Source organism: Heterodontus francisci, chromosome 3, assembly GCF_036365525.1.
Source record: "Heterodontus francisci isolate sHetFra1 chromosome 3, sHetFra1.hap1, whole genome shotgun sequence".
Lineage (NCBI taxonomy): Eukaryota > Metazoa > Chordata > Chondrichthyes > Heterodontiformes > Heterodontidae > Heterodontus > Heterodontus francisci.
This window is the reverse complement of record NC_090373.1, coordinates 190,477,234-190,492,966: the sequence shown is the minus strand read 5'-3', so window position 1 is coordinate 190,492,966 and position 15,733 is coordinate 190,477,234. Positions and strand designations below refer to the sequence as shown.

General features: G+C 45.8%; 1 protein-coding gene across 1 annotated transcript in view; it reads left to right on the top strand.

Moving 5' to 3' along the window:
• Positions 1–15,733, top strand: part of lin9 (lin-9 DREAM MuvB core complex component) — a 178,639-nt gene that overhangs the window by 101,209 nt on the left and 61,697 nt on the right. Inside the window, exons 4-9 of the mRNA XM_068019658.1 lie at positions 1,431–1,538; positions 3,122–3,255; positions 3,353–3,478; positions 5,893–6,050; positions 6,901–7,034; positions 10,043–10,162. Of these exons, the coding sequence (XP_067875759.1) occupies positions 1,431–1,538; positions 3,122–3,255; positions 3,353–3,478; positions 5,893–6,050; positions 6,901–7,034; positions 10,043–10,162 (780 nt within the window). The remainder of the gene's footprint in view (positions 1–1,430; positions 1,539–3,121; positions 3,256–3,352; positions 3,479–5,892; positions 6,051–6,900; positions 7,035–10,042; positions 10,163–15,733) is intronic.

Sequence of the window (15,733 nt, the reverse complement as noted above, 5' to 3'; positions counted from 1 at the left end):
GAGTCTGCCGAACTGCTCACAACAAAAAATGTGAACAGACATCATCTGTGTTTTGAGCAATGGTGCGGCACTATTCCAGTACCCTGCTGTTGCAGCAGCGATGTACCAGACCTTGTTTCCCACTAAGATTTAAAGTCCACTCATTGCACCAGCTTTCACTCTCCTTCCCCTATATGTCAAAGCTCTGCAGCTGCTTGTCTTTCTCCAATCTTCCCTTCCTCCTAAATTCTGCAGGCTTTTAAAAGCAATGCTCATTGTCAGCAAACGTTTCACTGGGCGACCCTTTATTTTCTATTCTGTATTGCTGATAGCTCCAATGCTGTAATGTTGTAATGCTGAATAGGATGCCCAGTTTGCACTCTTGCTTCCCCTGGATCATTTGAGGGAGGCATTGTTCCTCACTGCACTCAATTGTGACACCTAGTGCATTAGGGAAGAAGTGTTTAGCTGTATGTTTGGGCAGCGAACCTGATTTTTAGCAGTTGCTGGGAAATTGTTAAAACTGCAAGCTCAGAAGTAATTATATGCATTTGCAGAGCAAAAAATTGCAAGCCAAGGTCCGTATAGGTGATCAATTCTGGAACCTTTCCCCTGCCCCTCAGTACCTACGAATATCCTCTAGTCGATCTGATCCCAGGTTTACACTAGTGCAAGTGTGTGCCAGGATCTAGAAGAAGCATGCTAGCACCCCATTAATAACTCTCCTCCCACCCCTGATTGGAGGCAGCCTGACCTCTCCAGCCATTCCCATCTACTCCAGGCTGATTGGATAAAATTTCACTCTAGCTGCTGTATTGGGTATGAGCTAAATGATGTCCTGATGCAAAATCTCAGGTGAGTGCATAACCCGGTGAGAACCAGGTAGCTCCCAAGTCTGATCCTCTGTCTATTCCAAGTTCACTGGTCTTACTTGGGAAAGCAGTTGTTGCTGCAGTTGGCTTTGAGAACTCTGTATTTGAAAATTAGCTCAGGTTCCTGCTGGGATCACTGACCAGGAGAGTGGGCATTTATAAACAAAAGGTGAGGAAACTGGGAACAGCACATCTATGTTTTTGTCTCTCTGCTCGGCCATTGGAAATGACCATATAGACAAGTTGCTGGAAGGTATAGGAACCGTACTCCCAATAGGGCTACAGGCGAAGTGCTGGAAAATGGGATTAGAATAGATAGATGCTTGATGGCTGGCACAGACACGATGGGCCGAAGGGCCTGTTTCTGTGCTGTATACCTCTATGACTAACTAGATTATTAGCATCTTGATTTGGAAGAAAAGTGGGCTTTGGGGGCTGAATGGACTTTGTATATTGCACTATATCAATACATTAGTAATATTAGGACAATCCCAGCAGTTGATTAAAATTTGTTCTTGTGTTTGTGGTGTAAGGTTCTTGGGATCTGACTTTTTTTTGTAAAATGTTCAATGCATTCAGCCAACAAGAAGCACAAAAAGGAGTCGACTCTTCAGTGAAGAGGAGGAGAGGCAGCTGCAGAACACCAAGTCTCCCAAAAGGAACCAGAGAATTGCCATGCAACCTCAGGTGTGACCTCCCTCACTATGAACAAAACAGCATTTTGTGACTGACGTGAAGATTTCTTTTTATAATGGTGTTAAATAAAAGTTCATGGTAAAAGTTTTCCTGCAGTCTGTATCATCCCTGGCTGAGAGGGCAGGGTGGCTGACCTTTCATTCAATACTTCTCTTGTCAGCATCTAAGAGGCATGTCGGAGCAGGGTGAGAGGCCTTGTTAATCCTTCAGCTCCACCTTCCTTGTCTGGGAAGCACCTCTCCAGAGAAGCCTGGTGACGACCAGACAAAGCAAATAGAATGCTGCCAAAATAGTACGGTGGAAGGCAAAGGGTGTTGTGCTTAAACTGTATGCAAAGTGCTATCCTTTTCTCACTGAGGCACAGTGTCCCAGAAGTAGTCCTGGAAGGAGCCTTGAGATTGCTTCCCCACCATCAAAGGCTGGAGACAGTGAGTCATAGAGATACAGCACTGAAACAGGCCCTTCGGCCCACCCAGTCTGTGCCGACCATCAACCACCCATTTATACTAATCCTACATTAATCCCATATTCCCTACCACCTCCCCACATCCTTTCAGCCTTCAAAGGCAATGACTGAGAGCAGGACTTTGTACAATATATAACGTTACTAAATAATGTGGTAATTAAACAGTCACAGGAGGACAAGGGGTCACGGTTTAAACAGGCAAAAAGCAAGTTTAGGACTGATACTGGGAAGTTCGGAGCTCGCTGTGATCAACACATGGAATAGACTTTCAGGAAGAGTAGTGGAGCAAAAATGCTGGGCTCATTTAACAAACATTTGAATTCTGATTTTAGGCCAAGGAGACTTTATTTAGATGGTTGACTGTATTTGGGTGTGATGCATGTCCTTGTCAATGTACATATTGTGTACAGATTATGCCTTCCCCCTCCACACTGTAGGGTAGCTTTTCACTCTTTAAGATGGTTGTAGGCAAGTTATTTAAATAATTGTTCTCACAGTTGAGGAATGTTAGTTCGCAACAATGACACCTGTCTGCCAGTTCAGGAGCCAGTATGAAGTTCAGGCACTCTGGTCGGCCCTGGCGTGGCTCGGACCGGGGTCGGCCCTGGCGTGGCTCGGACCGGGGTCGGCCTTGGCGTGGCTCGGACCGGGGTCGGCCCTGGCATGGGTCAGATGCAGGCTAAAGCTGTCTTAGTCTGCTCCAGTAGGGAATGCCTGCATCAATAATACAGGAATGTTTTTCAGTTTCCCCTACACCAGTCATCCCACAGCCTCTGAATAAGATTTCAGTTACAGAAAGACTTTCATTCCATTACTCTGGGTTGGGTTTGAACTCTGGTCACAAGATTTGGGATTAATGTAGGATGAGTATAAATAGGTGGTTGTTGGTCGGCACAGACCTGGTGGGCCGAAGGGCCTGTTTCAGTGCTGTATCTCTCTAAGGTTGACAGGTCAGTATGTAACCAAACTCCTCCCAAAAATCAATTGACTTCAAATATTTTACTGTTTGCTCATCTTAACTTCACAAACATTCCGTTTCAATCCTGTATGTAATTTTTTTTTAAATGCACACAGGCTTTTTCTTTAATAAAATATAATCTCTCGTCAGAAATTTTCTGCAGCCTTGGCAACGCCCGACAAGAAGGCCGCCCAGAAGATTGGCTTACGCCTACGGAACCTGCTGAAGCTTCCTAAGGCGCACAAGTGGTGCATCTACGAGTGGTTTTACTCAAATATCGACAAGTAGGCTTTGTCTGACTTTCTTAATATCTAATTCTGCAAGCACCACATTTCCTTGTCCTTCCTGCATGTGTAAATTACAATCTGTTCTGTTGTCTAGGCCGCTTTTCGAAGGGGATAATGATTTTTGCGTGTGCCTCAAGGAGTCCTTCCCAAATCTAAAAACGAGGAAGCTGACCAGAGTCGAGTGGGGCAAGATCAGGAGGCTAATGGGAAAACCACGGCGGTAAGAGTGGGGGCTAGGAGCAGCGACACAAGTGCAGTGCTGTCAGGACTAGTAGGACCCTTTTCTGTTTCTTCACGGCCCCGTGGCGAGTTGTAAATCTGAGCATTGAGGAAAAGGAAATATAGCGAAAGCTGCCAGATTGTTGGAAATTCCCAATTGGTTTACTGATTAATCTTTGGGGAAGGCAGACAACCCATCACCTCTGTCTGGTCTATTGATGACTCCAGTACCACAGTCTTGACTCATTGCCCTGCAAAGTGATCTAGCAAACCACTGCGTTGTCCAAACATTCACTATCAATGGCCTGTCATGGGGTTGAATGAGAGCTGAATCTGGTTTTTTGTGGTCAGTGACAAAGGCAGCAACTTTCTGCAAAATAATAACTTATATTGCACCTTTAACATAAAATGTCCCAAGATGCTTCACAGCAGCATAATAAAACAAAATCTGACACTGAGCCGCATAAGGAGATTATTAAGGCAGATGGCTAAAAGCTTCGTCAAAGAAGTAGGTTTTATGAAGTGTCTTAAAGGAGGGTAGAGAGGCAGAGAGATGTAGGGAGAGGATCCCAGAACTTGAGGCGTAGGCAACTGAAGGTGCAAATACCAGTGGTGGAGCAATTAAAATCAGGGATGCACAAGAGGCTAGAATTAGAGAAGCATAGATATCTTGGAGGGTTGTGGCGAGGCCTTGATGGGATTTGAAAACAAGGCTGAGAATTTTAAAATCAAGACGTTGTTTGACCGGGAGCCAAAGTAAGTCCGAGACCTCGGGGTGATAGATGAACAGAACTTGGTGTGAGTTAAGACAGGCAGCAGAGTTTTGGATGACCGCAAGGTTACGCAAGGAAGAATTTAGGAGACCAGCCAGGAGTGAGTTGGAATGGTCAAGTCTAGAGGTAACAAAGACATGAATGAGGATTTTGGCAGCAGATGAGCTGAGACGGGTAAAGTCGGTTGATGTTATGGAGGTGAGAATCGTCGGTCTTGGTGTGAATATGTGATTGGAAGTTCATCTCTGGGTCAAATCTAATTGCAAACAGACTAGTCTTAGTCTCAGACTGTTGCCAGGGAGACAGATGCAGTTGGCAGCTAGGGAATGGAGTTTGGAGCAGGGACCAAAAACAATGGCTTCAGTCTTCCCATTATTTAATTGGAGGACATTTCTGCTCATTCAGTACTGTCCAGTCAGATAAGCAGTCTGATCATTTAGCAACAGTGGGGTCAAGGGTTGTTTTTTTGGGGAAGAATGGTGATGACAGCAGATTTTAAGCAGAGAGAGACAACAGCTGAAGAGAGAAAACCATTAACAATATTGGCTAGCATGGGGACCAGGATGGTCAGTTTAGTGGGAATAGGTTCGAGGGAGCAGGAGGTGGGTCTCATGGACAAGGTGAGCTTAGAGAGGGCATGATGGGAGATGGAGAAATTAGAGAAATATGTGAGTTCAGGGCTAGGGCAGTGGGAACTTTAGAGGGTGTTTGGCCCGAGGGACGTGGCAGAGGCAGCTGGTCAGATTGTCTCAGTCCTGGCAACAAAGAAATCTTTGAGCTCCTCGCGCTTGTTGGAGGGGACGAGAGAAGGGTTTAAGACGATCAAAAGTGGGTGATAACGCAGCAGGACCAAGTTAGAGGCAGGAGACGTGTCGGGCTGCCTTTGCTCCCATGCAGATCCTTTTATTCCTCCACCTGCGGGTCACATCATTTCTGTCTACTCTGTTGGAAATGGGGCGATGCTCACTTCTGAGGCTTTGCCAGACTGCCTTGGAGCAACTCAAGCATGTCTGAGAGCGTGCCAGCACCCATCCCTGGCACCCTGAGAAACTGCACCCACCCTGGGAGAGCAGCAGCCAGGGGACTCTACTCCTCCCCCCTTTGCCCTACAAGCATCCAGCAGTCAGCTGTTCCTCAGCAAACCCCAGACCCAGGGGATTAAAAGCTGCTGTCTTAACTCGCCTGTTTGTCTAAGTCCTGTTGCTGCTGCTTTTCCTCACCTGAGGTGGCAGTGACAAACAGCAGTAAAAACAACTCTTAGGAGTGAAAAGCAGTGAATAAGGAGAGAGAGGAAAACTAACTGAGACACATAGACAAACGAAGGAGATGGAAACCTTGCATAAAATAGGTCGGTATTGGATATTTAGTTTAACCCATGATTCTGCCTTATTTAATCCGGAGCTACCCTCTTGCTAATTGTGATAAGTGGGCCCAACTCACTAGTCACCCTTTGGCAGAGCAATTCCCTGGGCCCCGGAAGAAAGACCAGTACCATGCAATAAGGTCATTGTGTGGTCCTGACATCTTGCACAGAATTATGTCTGATGTGAAAATGCTAGTGCAGTCACTACAATGGCAATTACAGCCAGTGAGTTGAAGGCATACCTGGCACACAGTTGTAACACTTTCTCCTGTGCTGCAGCTGTTCGGCAGCTTTTTTTGCAGAAGAACGGTCTGCTTTACAACACAAACGACAGAAAATCAGACTCCTGCAACAGAGAAAAGTGACGGAGCTATCCCAGTACAAAGACCTCCCTGACGAAATCCCATTACCCCTGGTCATAGGGACAAAAGTCACTGGTAAGTCAACTACCCCAGCACGATCCTGCCTTGTGGCTTTATTTTGACTCCCACCAACTCGCATTTGGAGTACTGTGAACAGTCCTGAGCTCCATATTACAAAAGGATATAGAAGCACTGAAGAGGGTACAAAAATGATTTTCAAGAATGATATCAGAACTGAGAGATTATGAACATGTCATGAACAGGCTAGGACTCTTTTCTCCAGACCTGATAGAGGTCCTTAAAATTAGGAAGGAGTTTGATGGGATACATGTAGGGAAGATGTTTCCTCTTGTGTGGAGACCATTACTAGGGGCCATAAATTTCACTTAGCCGCTAATAAATCCAATAAGGAATTCAGGAGAAACATCTTTAGCCAGAGTGTTAGAATATGGAGCTTGCTACCACAGGAAGTAGTTGAGACAAAATAATAGATGCATTTAAGGGGAAGCTGGATAAACACACGGGGGGAAAAAGGAATAGAAGCATATGCAGATAGGGTTAGGTGAAGTAGGATGGAAGGGGGCTTGTGTGGAGCATAAACAGTGGCACAGAAAAGCCTGTTTCTGTCCTGTATATTCTATGTAAAACCTTTTAAGAATTTAATCAGTATCTAATAACCATGCCAATGCTGATTCAAAACATATAAATGCAGACCTTAAAACTCAGGCTATCATGTGCAATAAATAGCAGTAATAATACTGGTGATTAAACCCAAATACAGAATAAGATGTGGGCTATTGCAGAGTATCAGTTTAGCTTGGTGGTAGCACTAAAATAGTTGGATTGCTGTCATCAGTAACATGTTAGAACCTGGTTTAAGTTTGTGATCATTTCTCCTCTCCCCCACCACCCCACCCAACTTTAGCACGACTTCGAGGTCTTCACGACGGTTTGTTTACGGGGCAGATCGATGCTGTTGACACTATTAACGCAACGTACCGAGTCACGTTTGACCGGACGGGACTGGGAACGCACACTGTACCTGATTATGAAGTTCTTGTAAGTAAATAATAGCCTGTTTTTAATTTTTGTGGTAACAATTCCCGGATTTGAGAAGCAGAAAAATCAGTAAGATGATTTTACCAGCATTTTGTTTTTCCACCCAATGTGGGGAAAGCTACCAAGGCCCCATTTCATAGTATTGTAGAATCCCCAAAGCACAGAAGGAGGCCTTTTGGCCCACCGTACCGGTGCCGGCTATTGGAAAGAGCTGTCCAATTTGTCCCATTTCACCGCTGTTTTTCCACAGCCCTCCTTGCCCTTGTTTTCAGTTACCATAAAGATGGAACTAGGTCTTCAGCAATTATGTGTACAACTGGGTAGCTTGCTAGGTTCTTCAGAGAGTTTTAAGCATCAACCATGTAGTGTGGGACTGGAGTCATATTTAAGCCCAGACCAGATAGAACTGGCAGGTTCCATTCTCTGAAGGACATTAATGAGCCAGTTGGGTTTTTAAATGACAATCCAGCAACTTTTCATGGTCACTTTTTTTTTATTGCCAGCCCACAGAAGATCAGATTTAGAGTCATAGAGTTATCCAGCAGGCCCTTCAGCCCATTGTGTCTGTGCCAGCCATCAAGCACCTATCTATTCTAATCCCATTTTCCAGCACTTGGCCCGTTGCCTTGTATGCTGTGGCGTTTCAAGTGCACATCTAAATACTTAAATGTTGTGAGGGTTCCTTCCTCTACCACCCCTTCAGGCAGTGTGTTCCAGATTCCAACCACCCTCTGGGTGAAAACATTTTTCCTCAAATCCCCTCTAAGCCTCCTGCCCCTTCCCTTAAAACTATGCCCCCAGGTTATTGACTCCTCCACTAAGGGAAAAGTTTCTTCCTATCTGTCCTATCAATGCCCCTCATAATTTTGTATACCTCAATCAGGTCCCCTCTCAGCCTTCTCTGCTCGAAGGAAAACAACCCTAGCCTATCCAGTCTCTCTTCATAGCTGAAATGCTCAGGAACATAGGACTTTTTTTATTCGTTCGGGGATGTGGGCATTGCTGGCTCAGCCAGCATTTATTGTCCATCCCTAATTGCCCTTGAGAAATTGGTGGTGAGCTGCCTTCTTGAACTGCTGCAGTCCTTGGGCTGTAGGTACACCAACAATGCTGTTAGGAAGGGCGTTCCAGGATTTTGACCCAACGACAGTGAAGGAACGGTGATGTAGTTCCAAGTCCGGAAGGTGTGTAGTTTAGAGGGGAACTTGCACGTGGTGGTGTTGCCATGCATCTGCTGCCCTTGTCCTTCTAGGTGGTAGGGGTCGTGGGTTAGGAAGATGCTGTCTAAGGGGCCTTGGTGAGTTGCTGCAGTGCATCTTGTAGATGGTACACACTGCTGCCACTGTGTGTCAGTGGTGGAGGGAGTGAATGTTTGTGGATGGGGTGTTGATCATGCGGGTTGCTTTGTCCTGGATGGTGTCGAGCTTCCTGAGTTGTTGGAGCTGCACCTATCCAGGCAAGTGGAGAGTATTCCATCACACTCCTGACTTGTGCCTTGTAGGTGGTGGACAGGCTTTGAAAGACAGGAGGTGAGTTACTCACTGCAGAATTCCCAGCCTCTGACCTGCATTTGTAGCCACGGCATTTTTGTGGCTGGGTCAGTTCAGTTTCTGGTCAATGGTGACTTCCAGGATGTTGATAGTGGGGGATTCAGCGATGGTAATGCCATTGAACATCAAGGGGAGATGGTTGGATTCTCTCTTGTTGGAGATGGTAATTGCCCGGCACGTGTGGTGTGAATGTTACTTGCCACTTATTAACCCAAGTCTGAATGTTGTCCAGGTGCATATGGACAGGGGCTGCTTCAGTATCTGAGAAGTCGCGAATGGTGCTGAACATTGTGCAATCATTAGCGAACATCCCCACTTCTGACCTTATGATGGAGGGAAGGTCATTGATTAAGCAGTTGAAGATGGTTGCGCCTAGGACACTACCCTTAGCAATTCCTGCAGTAATGACCTGGGACAGAGATGATTGACCTCCAACAACCACAATCATCTTCCTTTGTGCTAGGTATGACTCCAACCAGCGGAGAGTTTCCCCCCCCCGATTCCCATTGACTCCAGTTTTGCTAGGACTCCTTAATGCCGTACTCGGTCAAATGCTGCCTTGATGTCAAGGGCAGTTACTCTCCTGACCCAGACGATGAGTGCACCGATTTATGTTCATGTTTGGACCAAAGCTGTAATGAGGTCAGGAGCTAAGCGTCCCTGGCGGAACCCAAACTGAGCGTCAGTGAGCAGGTTGTTGCGGAGCAAGTGCGGCTTGATAGCACTGTCGACGAACCCTTCCATCAGTTTATTGACGATGAGAGTAGACTGATAGGTGGTAATTGGCTGGGTTGGATTTGTCCTGCTTTTTGTGCACAGGACATACCTAGGCATTTTTCCACATTGCCGGGTAGATGCCAGTGTTGTAGCTGTACTGAAACAGCTTGGCTAGGGGCACGGCTAATTCTGGAGCACAAGTCTTCAGTACTATTGCAGGAATGTTGTCAGGGCACATAGCCTTTGTTGTATCCAGTGCCTTCAGACATTTGTTGATATGTGGAGTGAATCTGATTGGCTGAAGACCGGCATCTGTGATGCTGGGGACCTCAGGAGGAGGCTGAGATGGATCATCCACTCGGCACTTCTGGCTGGAGATGGATGCAAGTGCTTAGGCACTGGAGTAAGCCATTTGGCCCTTCGAACCTGCTCCGCCATTTGATAAGATCATGGCTGATCTGGTTGTGGTCTCAACTTCACTTTCCTGTTTGCCCCCCATAACCCTTCACTCCCTGGTCTATCAAAAATCTATCTAACTCAGCCTTGAATAAATTTATTGTATTTAATGACACAACTTGCCATATTTAGGATTTGAACTCGCAACTTCTTAGTGCAGTGTCATAACCACTACACTGTTACACTCTATGGTTTTTTTTGCTCTACGATCACATTTTTAAAAAGGATAGGTCTAGATTTATGTTTGAGTTTAGAATTTTAATGTATTTTTGCTGCCACCCTCAGAGTAACGAGCCTCATGAAACGATGCCCATCACCGCCTTTGCTCAGAAGCAGCGACCCTCCAGGTTTTACTTGACACCACCGCGGCTGCCTTATACTACCAGTGCCCAGTCTCCCATCACAGTAAGTTGCTTCTTTCACTTTGTGCTATTACTGGCCTATAACCAAAAGGAAGTGTTTAGCATTGGATCTTGTATCTGGGGATGTGCCATTCTGGTTTTTTTTTTTCCTTCCGTTCCCTCACTCCCACCTTAAGGATCATGTTGTCAAATGCTGCCAAGTTCATTGGGTTTCGGGGCACCAATGTTTTGAATTGGGGATAACTCAGAGAATCATAGAATGATACAGCACAGTAGGAGGCCAACAGTCCCATCGTGATTGTGCCGACTCTTTGAAAGAGATATCCAATTAGTCCCACTCAACTGCTCTTTCCCCATAACCCTGCCAATTTTTCCTTTTCAGGTATTTATCCAATTGCGTTTTGAAAATCACCATTGAGTCTGCTCTGCCATCCTTCAGGCAGTGCATTCCAGACTGTCATAACTCGCTGCGTAAAGGGAATCTCTGTATCTCGCCTCTGGCTCATTTGCCAATCACCTTAAATCTCAGTCCCCAGTTACTTCCCCTTCTGCTAGTGGAAACTGTTTGTCCTTACTTACTCTATCAAAACTGCTCTGAACCCACAAATGCCACTGAATCTTAAAGCTATTGATTGTAAAGAAAAAAAGTTTAAAATTAACTTATATTCTTAATGTAATCGTTCAGAATTTTCTAAGGTAGCCCATTCCTTAAAACCGCGAATAATATACCATCAGTTTGGAAAGACGAATACCATTGCCCACAGCTATGGCTGCAATGATCTGATGGTCAGTAAGACTGAGCTCAGGTCCCCTAATTGTTAACCTTATATATAAAAAGAAATTCACACCGTAACCATCTCCTGCTATGGGGGCAATGAAGATTTTAAAATAGGAAGGAAAAATTCATTCCCAACTAGTGAATGGAAATCGGTTTTCAGTGAAATTAAGCAAATGTCCTGCTTTTAAGATGGTTCAAAATGTCATATGCATTTTATTGGCAATTTCGTAAATAGTGGAAAGTGTGTTTCTGGGATCAGGGAGGCGGAGGAGAGAGGCTGACCCAGACCACCTCTCTCACCCCACTCCAGAAAATAATTCCTATATTGTCAACATTTCTATTTCCTTTCAAGCTATCACGTATTTAAAGTGAAAGAGGGTGTGGCATAACAACATAAGAAATAGGAGCAGGAGTAAACCGTACGGCCCCTTAAGCCTGCTTCCACTGCACTTTCAGTGCAATTACTTGCTTTCACATGCTTTTTATTCATAACCATTTTTTCTGTTAAGACTTTTGGGGACTGTTGTCAGCTTTCACTATTTTGGAAGCTGCTTGTTAGCTTTCACTAGTTTCCCAGGTTGGCACATACGGTTGTTAAAAATTGCATCTGTTGAGGCTTACTGATGAAGGATGAGCTCTTGATCAAGGAACTGGCTTTCAGAAGATGGTAAGGATGTTCAGAGACAATGCGATTGGTGGGGGCTGTTGGGAGGTGACGGGGGGCTGGCGGCAGATGGCCGTGGCTAGTGGGGGAAGGTGGCCACGGCTGGCGGGAGGCTGGGGAAAGTGGTCACGACTAGCCGGGAGCTGGGGAAGGTGGCTACGGCTGGCGGGTGGCTGGGGAAGGTGGCCACGGCTGGCTGAAGGTTGGAGGAGGTTGTCACGACTAGCAGGGGGCTGGGGGGAGGTGGCCACGGCTGGCTGAAGGTTGGAGGAGGTTGTCACGACTAGCGGTGGGCTGGGGTGAGGTGGCCACGACTAGCGGGGAGCTGGGGGAGGTGGCCACGGCTGGCTGAAGGTTGGAGGAGGTTGTCACGACTAGCGGTGGGCTGGGGTGAGGTGGCCACGACTAGCGGGGGGCTGAGGGAGGTGGCCACAGCTGGCTGAAGGCTGGAGGAGGTTGTCACGACTAGCGGGGCGCTGGGGTGAGGTGGCCACGACTAGCGGGGGGCTGGGGAAGGTGGCCACTACTGGCGGGGGGCTGTGGGGAGGTGGTCAGAGCTGGGGGGGGTGGCCACAGCTGGCGGGGGCTGTTTGAGGGGTATAACTGCACTCACCTGGATTTGTTCTTATCAATTCAGTTGTAGCCAAAGAATCATAGAATAGAATCATAGAATGGTTACAGCACAGAAGGAGACCATTCGGCCCGTTGTGTCCATGTCAGCTCTCCAAGAGCAAATCACCTGCTCCCACTCCCATGCCTTTTCCCCATAGCCCTGCAAATTTTTTCTCTTCAGATAATTGTCTAAATCTCTTTTGAAAACCACAATTGAATCTGCCTCCACCGCACTCTCAAAAAGTGCATTCTTAACCACTCACTACATTTAAAAAAAAGTTTTTCCTCATGTCGCTGTTGCTTCTTTTGCCAATTGCCTTAAATTGATGCCCTCAGGTTCTCAATTCTTCCGCCAATGGGAACAGTTTCTTCCTACCTATTCTGTCCAGACACGTCGTGATTTTAACCACTCCGATCAAATCTCCTCTTAATCTTTCCTCCATAGAGAACTGACCCAGCTTCTCCAATCTATCCACATAACTGAAGTTCCTCATCCCTGGAACCATTCTCATGAATCTTTTCTGTACCCTCTATAATGCCTTCACATCCTTCCTAAAGTGTGCTGCGCAGAACTGAACACAATACTCCAGTTGAGGCTGACCACTTCCTTGCTTTTGTCCCCTATTTATAAAGTCCAGGATCCCGTATGCTTTCTCAACCTCCCTGTCACCTTCAATGATTTTTGTGCATATACTCCCAGGTCCCTCAGCTGCTGCATCCCTTTTAGAATTCTACCCTTTGCTTTATATTGCCTCTCCTCGACCTTCTGGAATGACTTTTCTTCCTGCTCCTGCACTGGAACCTCCGAGTCCCCCCATCCTTGGCCCCCTCCTCCTACTTATCTACCTGTCGCCCCTAGACAGCGACATCTTTAAAAAAAAAAGTCATGTTCCACTTGTATGCTGATGACACAGATCTATATCTCACTGCCACCTCTCAACCCCTCCACTGTCTATAGCTTATCAGACTGCTTATCCAACATCCAGTACTGGATGAGCAGAAATTTCCAATTAAATATTGGGAAGACTGAAGCCATTATCTTTGGTCCCCACCTCAGTCTCTGTTCAGCTGGCAACTGGCTGAGATTAAACCAGACTGTTTGCAACCTTGGTGTCATATTGGACTTAGCGATGAGCTTTTGACCACATATTCGCACCATCACTAAGAGTGCCTATTTTCACCTCCATAACATTTCCCGACTATGTCCCTGTTTCAGCTCATCCACTGCTGAAACCCTTATCCATGCCTTTGTTACCTCTAGTCTTTATTATTCTAATGCACTCCTGACCAGCCTCCTATCTTTCACACTCCATAAACTTAAGCTCACCCAAAACTCTACTGCCTGTATCCTAACTCGCACCAAGTTCTGTTCGCCTATCAACCCAGTGCTCGCTGAACTAGGCTGACTCCAAATTGAACTATTCCTCGGTTTTAAAATTCTCATCCTTGTTTTCCAATCCTTCCATGGTCTCGCCCCTCCCTATCCCGGTTTGGCCTCTTAAGCATCTCCAATTTTAATCGCTGCAATATTGGTGGCTGTGCCTTCAGTTGCTTAGCCACTAAGCTCTGGAATTCCCTCTTTAAACCCCTCTACCTCTCCTTTTTAAGATACTCCTTAAAACCCAACACTTTGCTCAAGCTTTTTCTCGGTGTTAAATTTTATTTGTTAATGCTCCTATGGATCACCTTGGGATCTTTCACTACGTCAAAGACACTATAGAATCATAGAAAGTTTAAGGCACAGAAAGAGGCCACTTCGCCCATCATGTCTGTGCCAGCCAAAAAACAGTCCACCCATTCTAATCCCACCTTCCAGCATTTGGTCCGTGGCCCTGCAGATTACAGTGCATATCCAGACTGCTTTTGAATGGGTTGAAGGGTTTCTGCTTCAACTTCCCTTTCAGGCAGTGAGTTCCAGACCCCCACCACCCTCTGGGTGAAAAGATTTTTCCTGATCTCCCCTCTAATTTTTCTACCAATCACTTTAAATCTCTGCCCCTCGTCACTGACCTCCTTGCTAAGGTGAATAGGCCCTTCACCTTCACTCCTATCCAGGCCCCTCAAAATTTTGTACATTTCAATCAGATTTTCCCTCTGCCTTCTCTGTTCCAAGGAGAACAACCCCAGCCTATCCAGTCTTTCCTCATAGCTGCATTTTTCCAGTCCTGGTAACATCCTTCTAAATCTGCTCTGTACTCTCTCTAGTGCAATTACATACTTTCTGTAATGAGGTGACCAGAACTGCACACACTACTCAAATTGTGGCCTAACCAATGAGTTGTACAGTTCCAGCATAAACTCCCCGTTCTTATATTCTATACCTTGGCCAGTAAAGGAAAGGATTCCATATGCCGCCTTAACCACCTTATTGACCTGTCCTGCTACATTCAGGGATCTGTGGACATTCACTCCAAGGTCCCTCACTTCCTCTACACTTCTCAGTATTTTTTCCATTAATTGTGTATTCCTTTGCCTTGTTTGACCTCCCCAAATGCATCACCTCACACTTCTCCAGGTTGAATTCCATTTGCCACTTTTCTGCCCATCTGACCAGACCATCAATATCTTCCTGCAGCCTACAGCTATTTTCCTCACTATCTACCACACGGCCAGTCTTTGTGTCGTCTGCAAACCCCCTACATTTACGTCCAAATCGTTAATGTATACCACAAAAAGCAAGGGACCCGGTACAGAGCCCTGCGGAACACCACTGGAAATGGCCCTCCAATTACCCTTTGTTTCCTGCCACTGAGCCAATTTTGTATCCACCTTGCTACATTTCCCTGGATTCCATGGAATTTTATTTTTTTTTAACCAGTCTGCCATATGGAACCTTGTCAGAAGCCTTGCTAAAATCCATGTAGACCACATCAACTCCACTACCCTCATCTATCTTCCTTGTTACTTCTTCAAAAATTTCGATCAAGTTGGTCAAACAAGATCTTCCCTGAACATATCCATGCAGACTATCCTTGATTAACCTGTGTCCTTTTAAGTGACAGTTTGTCCTGTCTCTCATTATCTCCAATAATTTGTCCACTACTGAGGTTAGACTGGCCTGTAATTATTCGGTCTATCCTTTGCTCCCTTGTTAAACAGAGGTACTACATTAGCAGTTCTCTAATCCTCAGGCACCATACCTGTATCCAGTGAGGACTGGAAAATGATGGTCAGACCCTCTGCTATTTCCTCTCTTACTTCTTTTAACAGCCTAGGATACATTTCCTCTGGCCCTGGTGATTTATCAACAGTCAAGGATGCTAATCCCATTAATATTTCCTCTCTCCCTATGTTTATCGCATCCAATACTTAACACTCTTCCTTCTTAACTACAATATCTGCATCATCCCCCTCTTTTGTGAAGACAGGTGCAAAGTATTCATTAAGAACCATAGCAATATCTTCCACTCCTACACATAGGTTACCTTTTTTGTCTTTTATGGGCCCCACTCTCTCCTTAGTTATCCTCTTACTCTTAATGTATTGATGAAACATCTTTGGGTTCACCTTGATTTTGTTTGCCAAATATCTTTCATGCCCTCTCTTTGCTTTCCTAATTT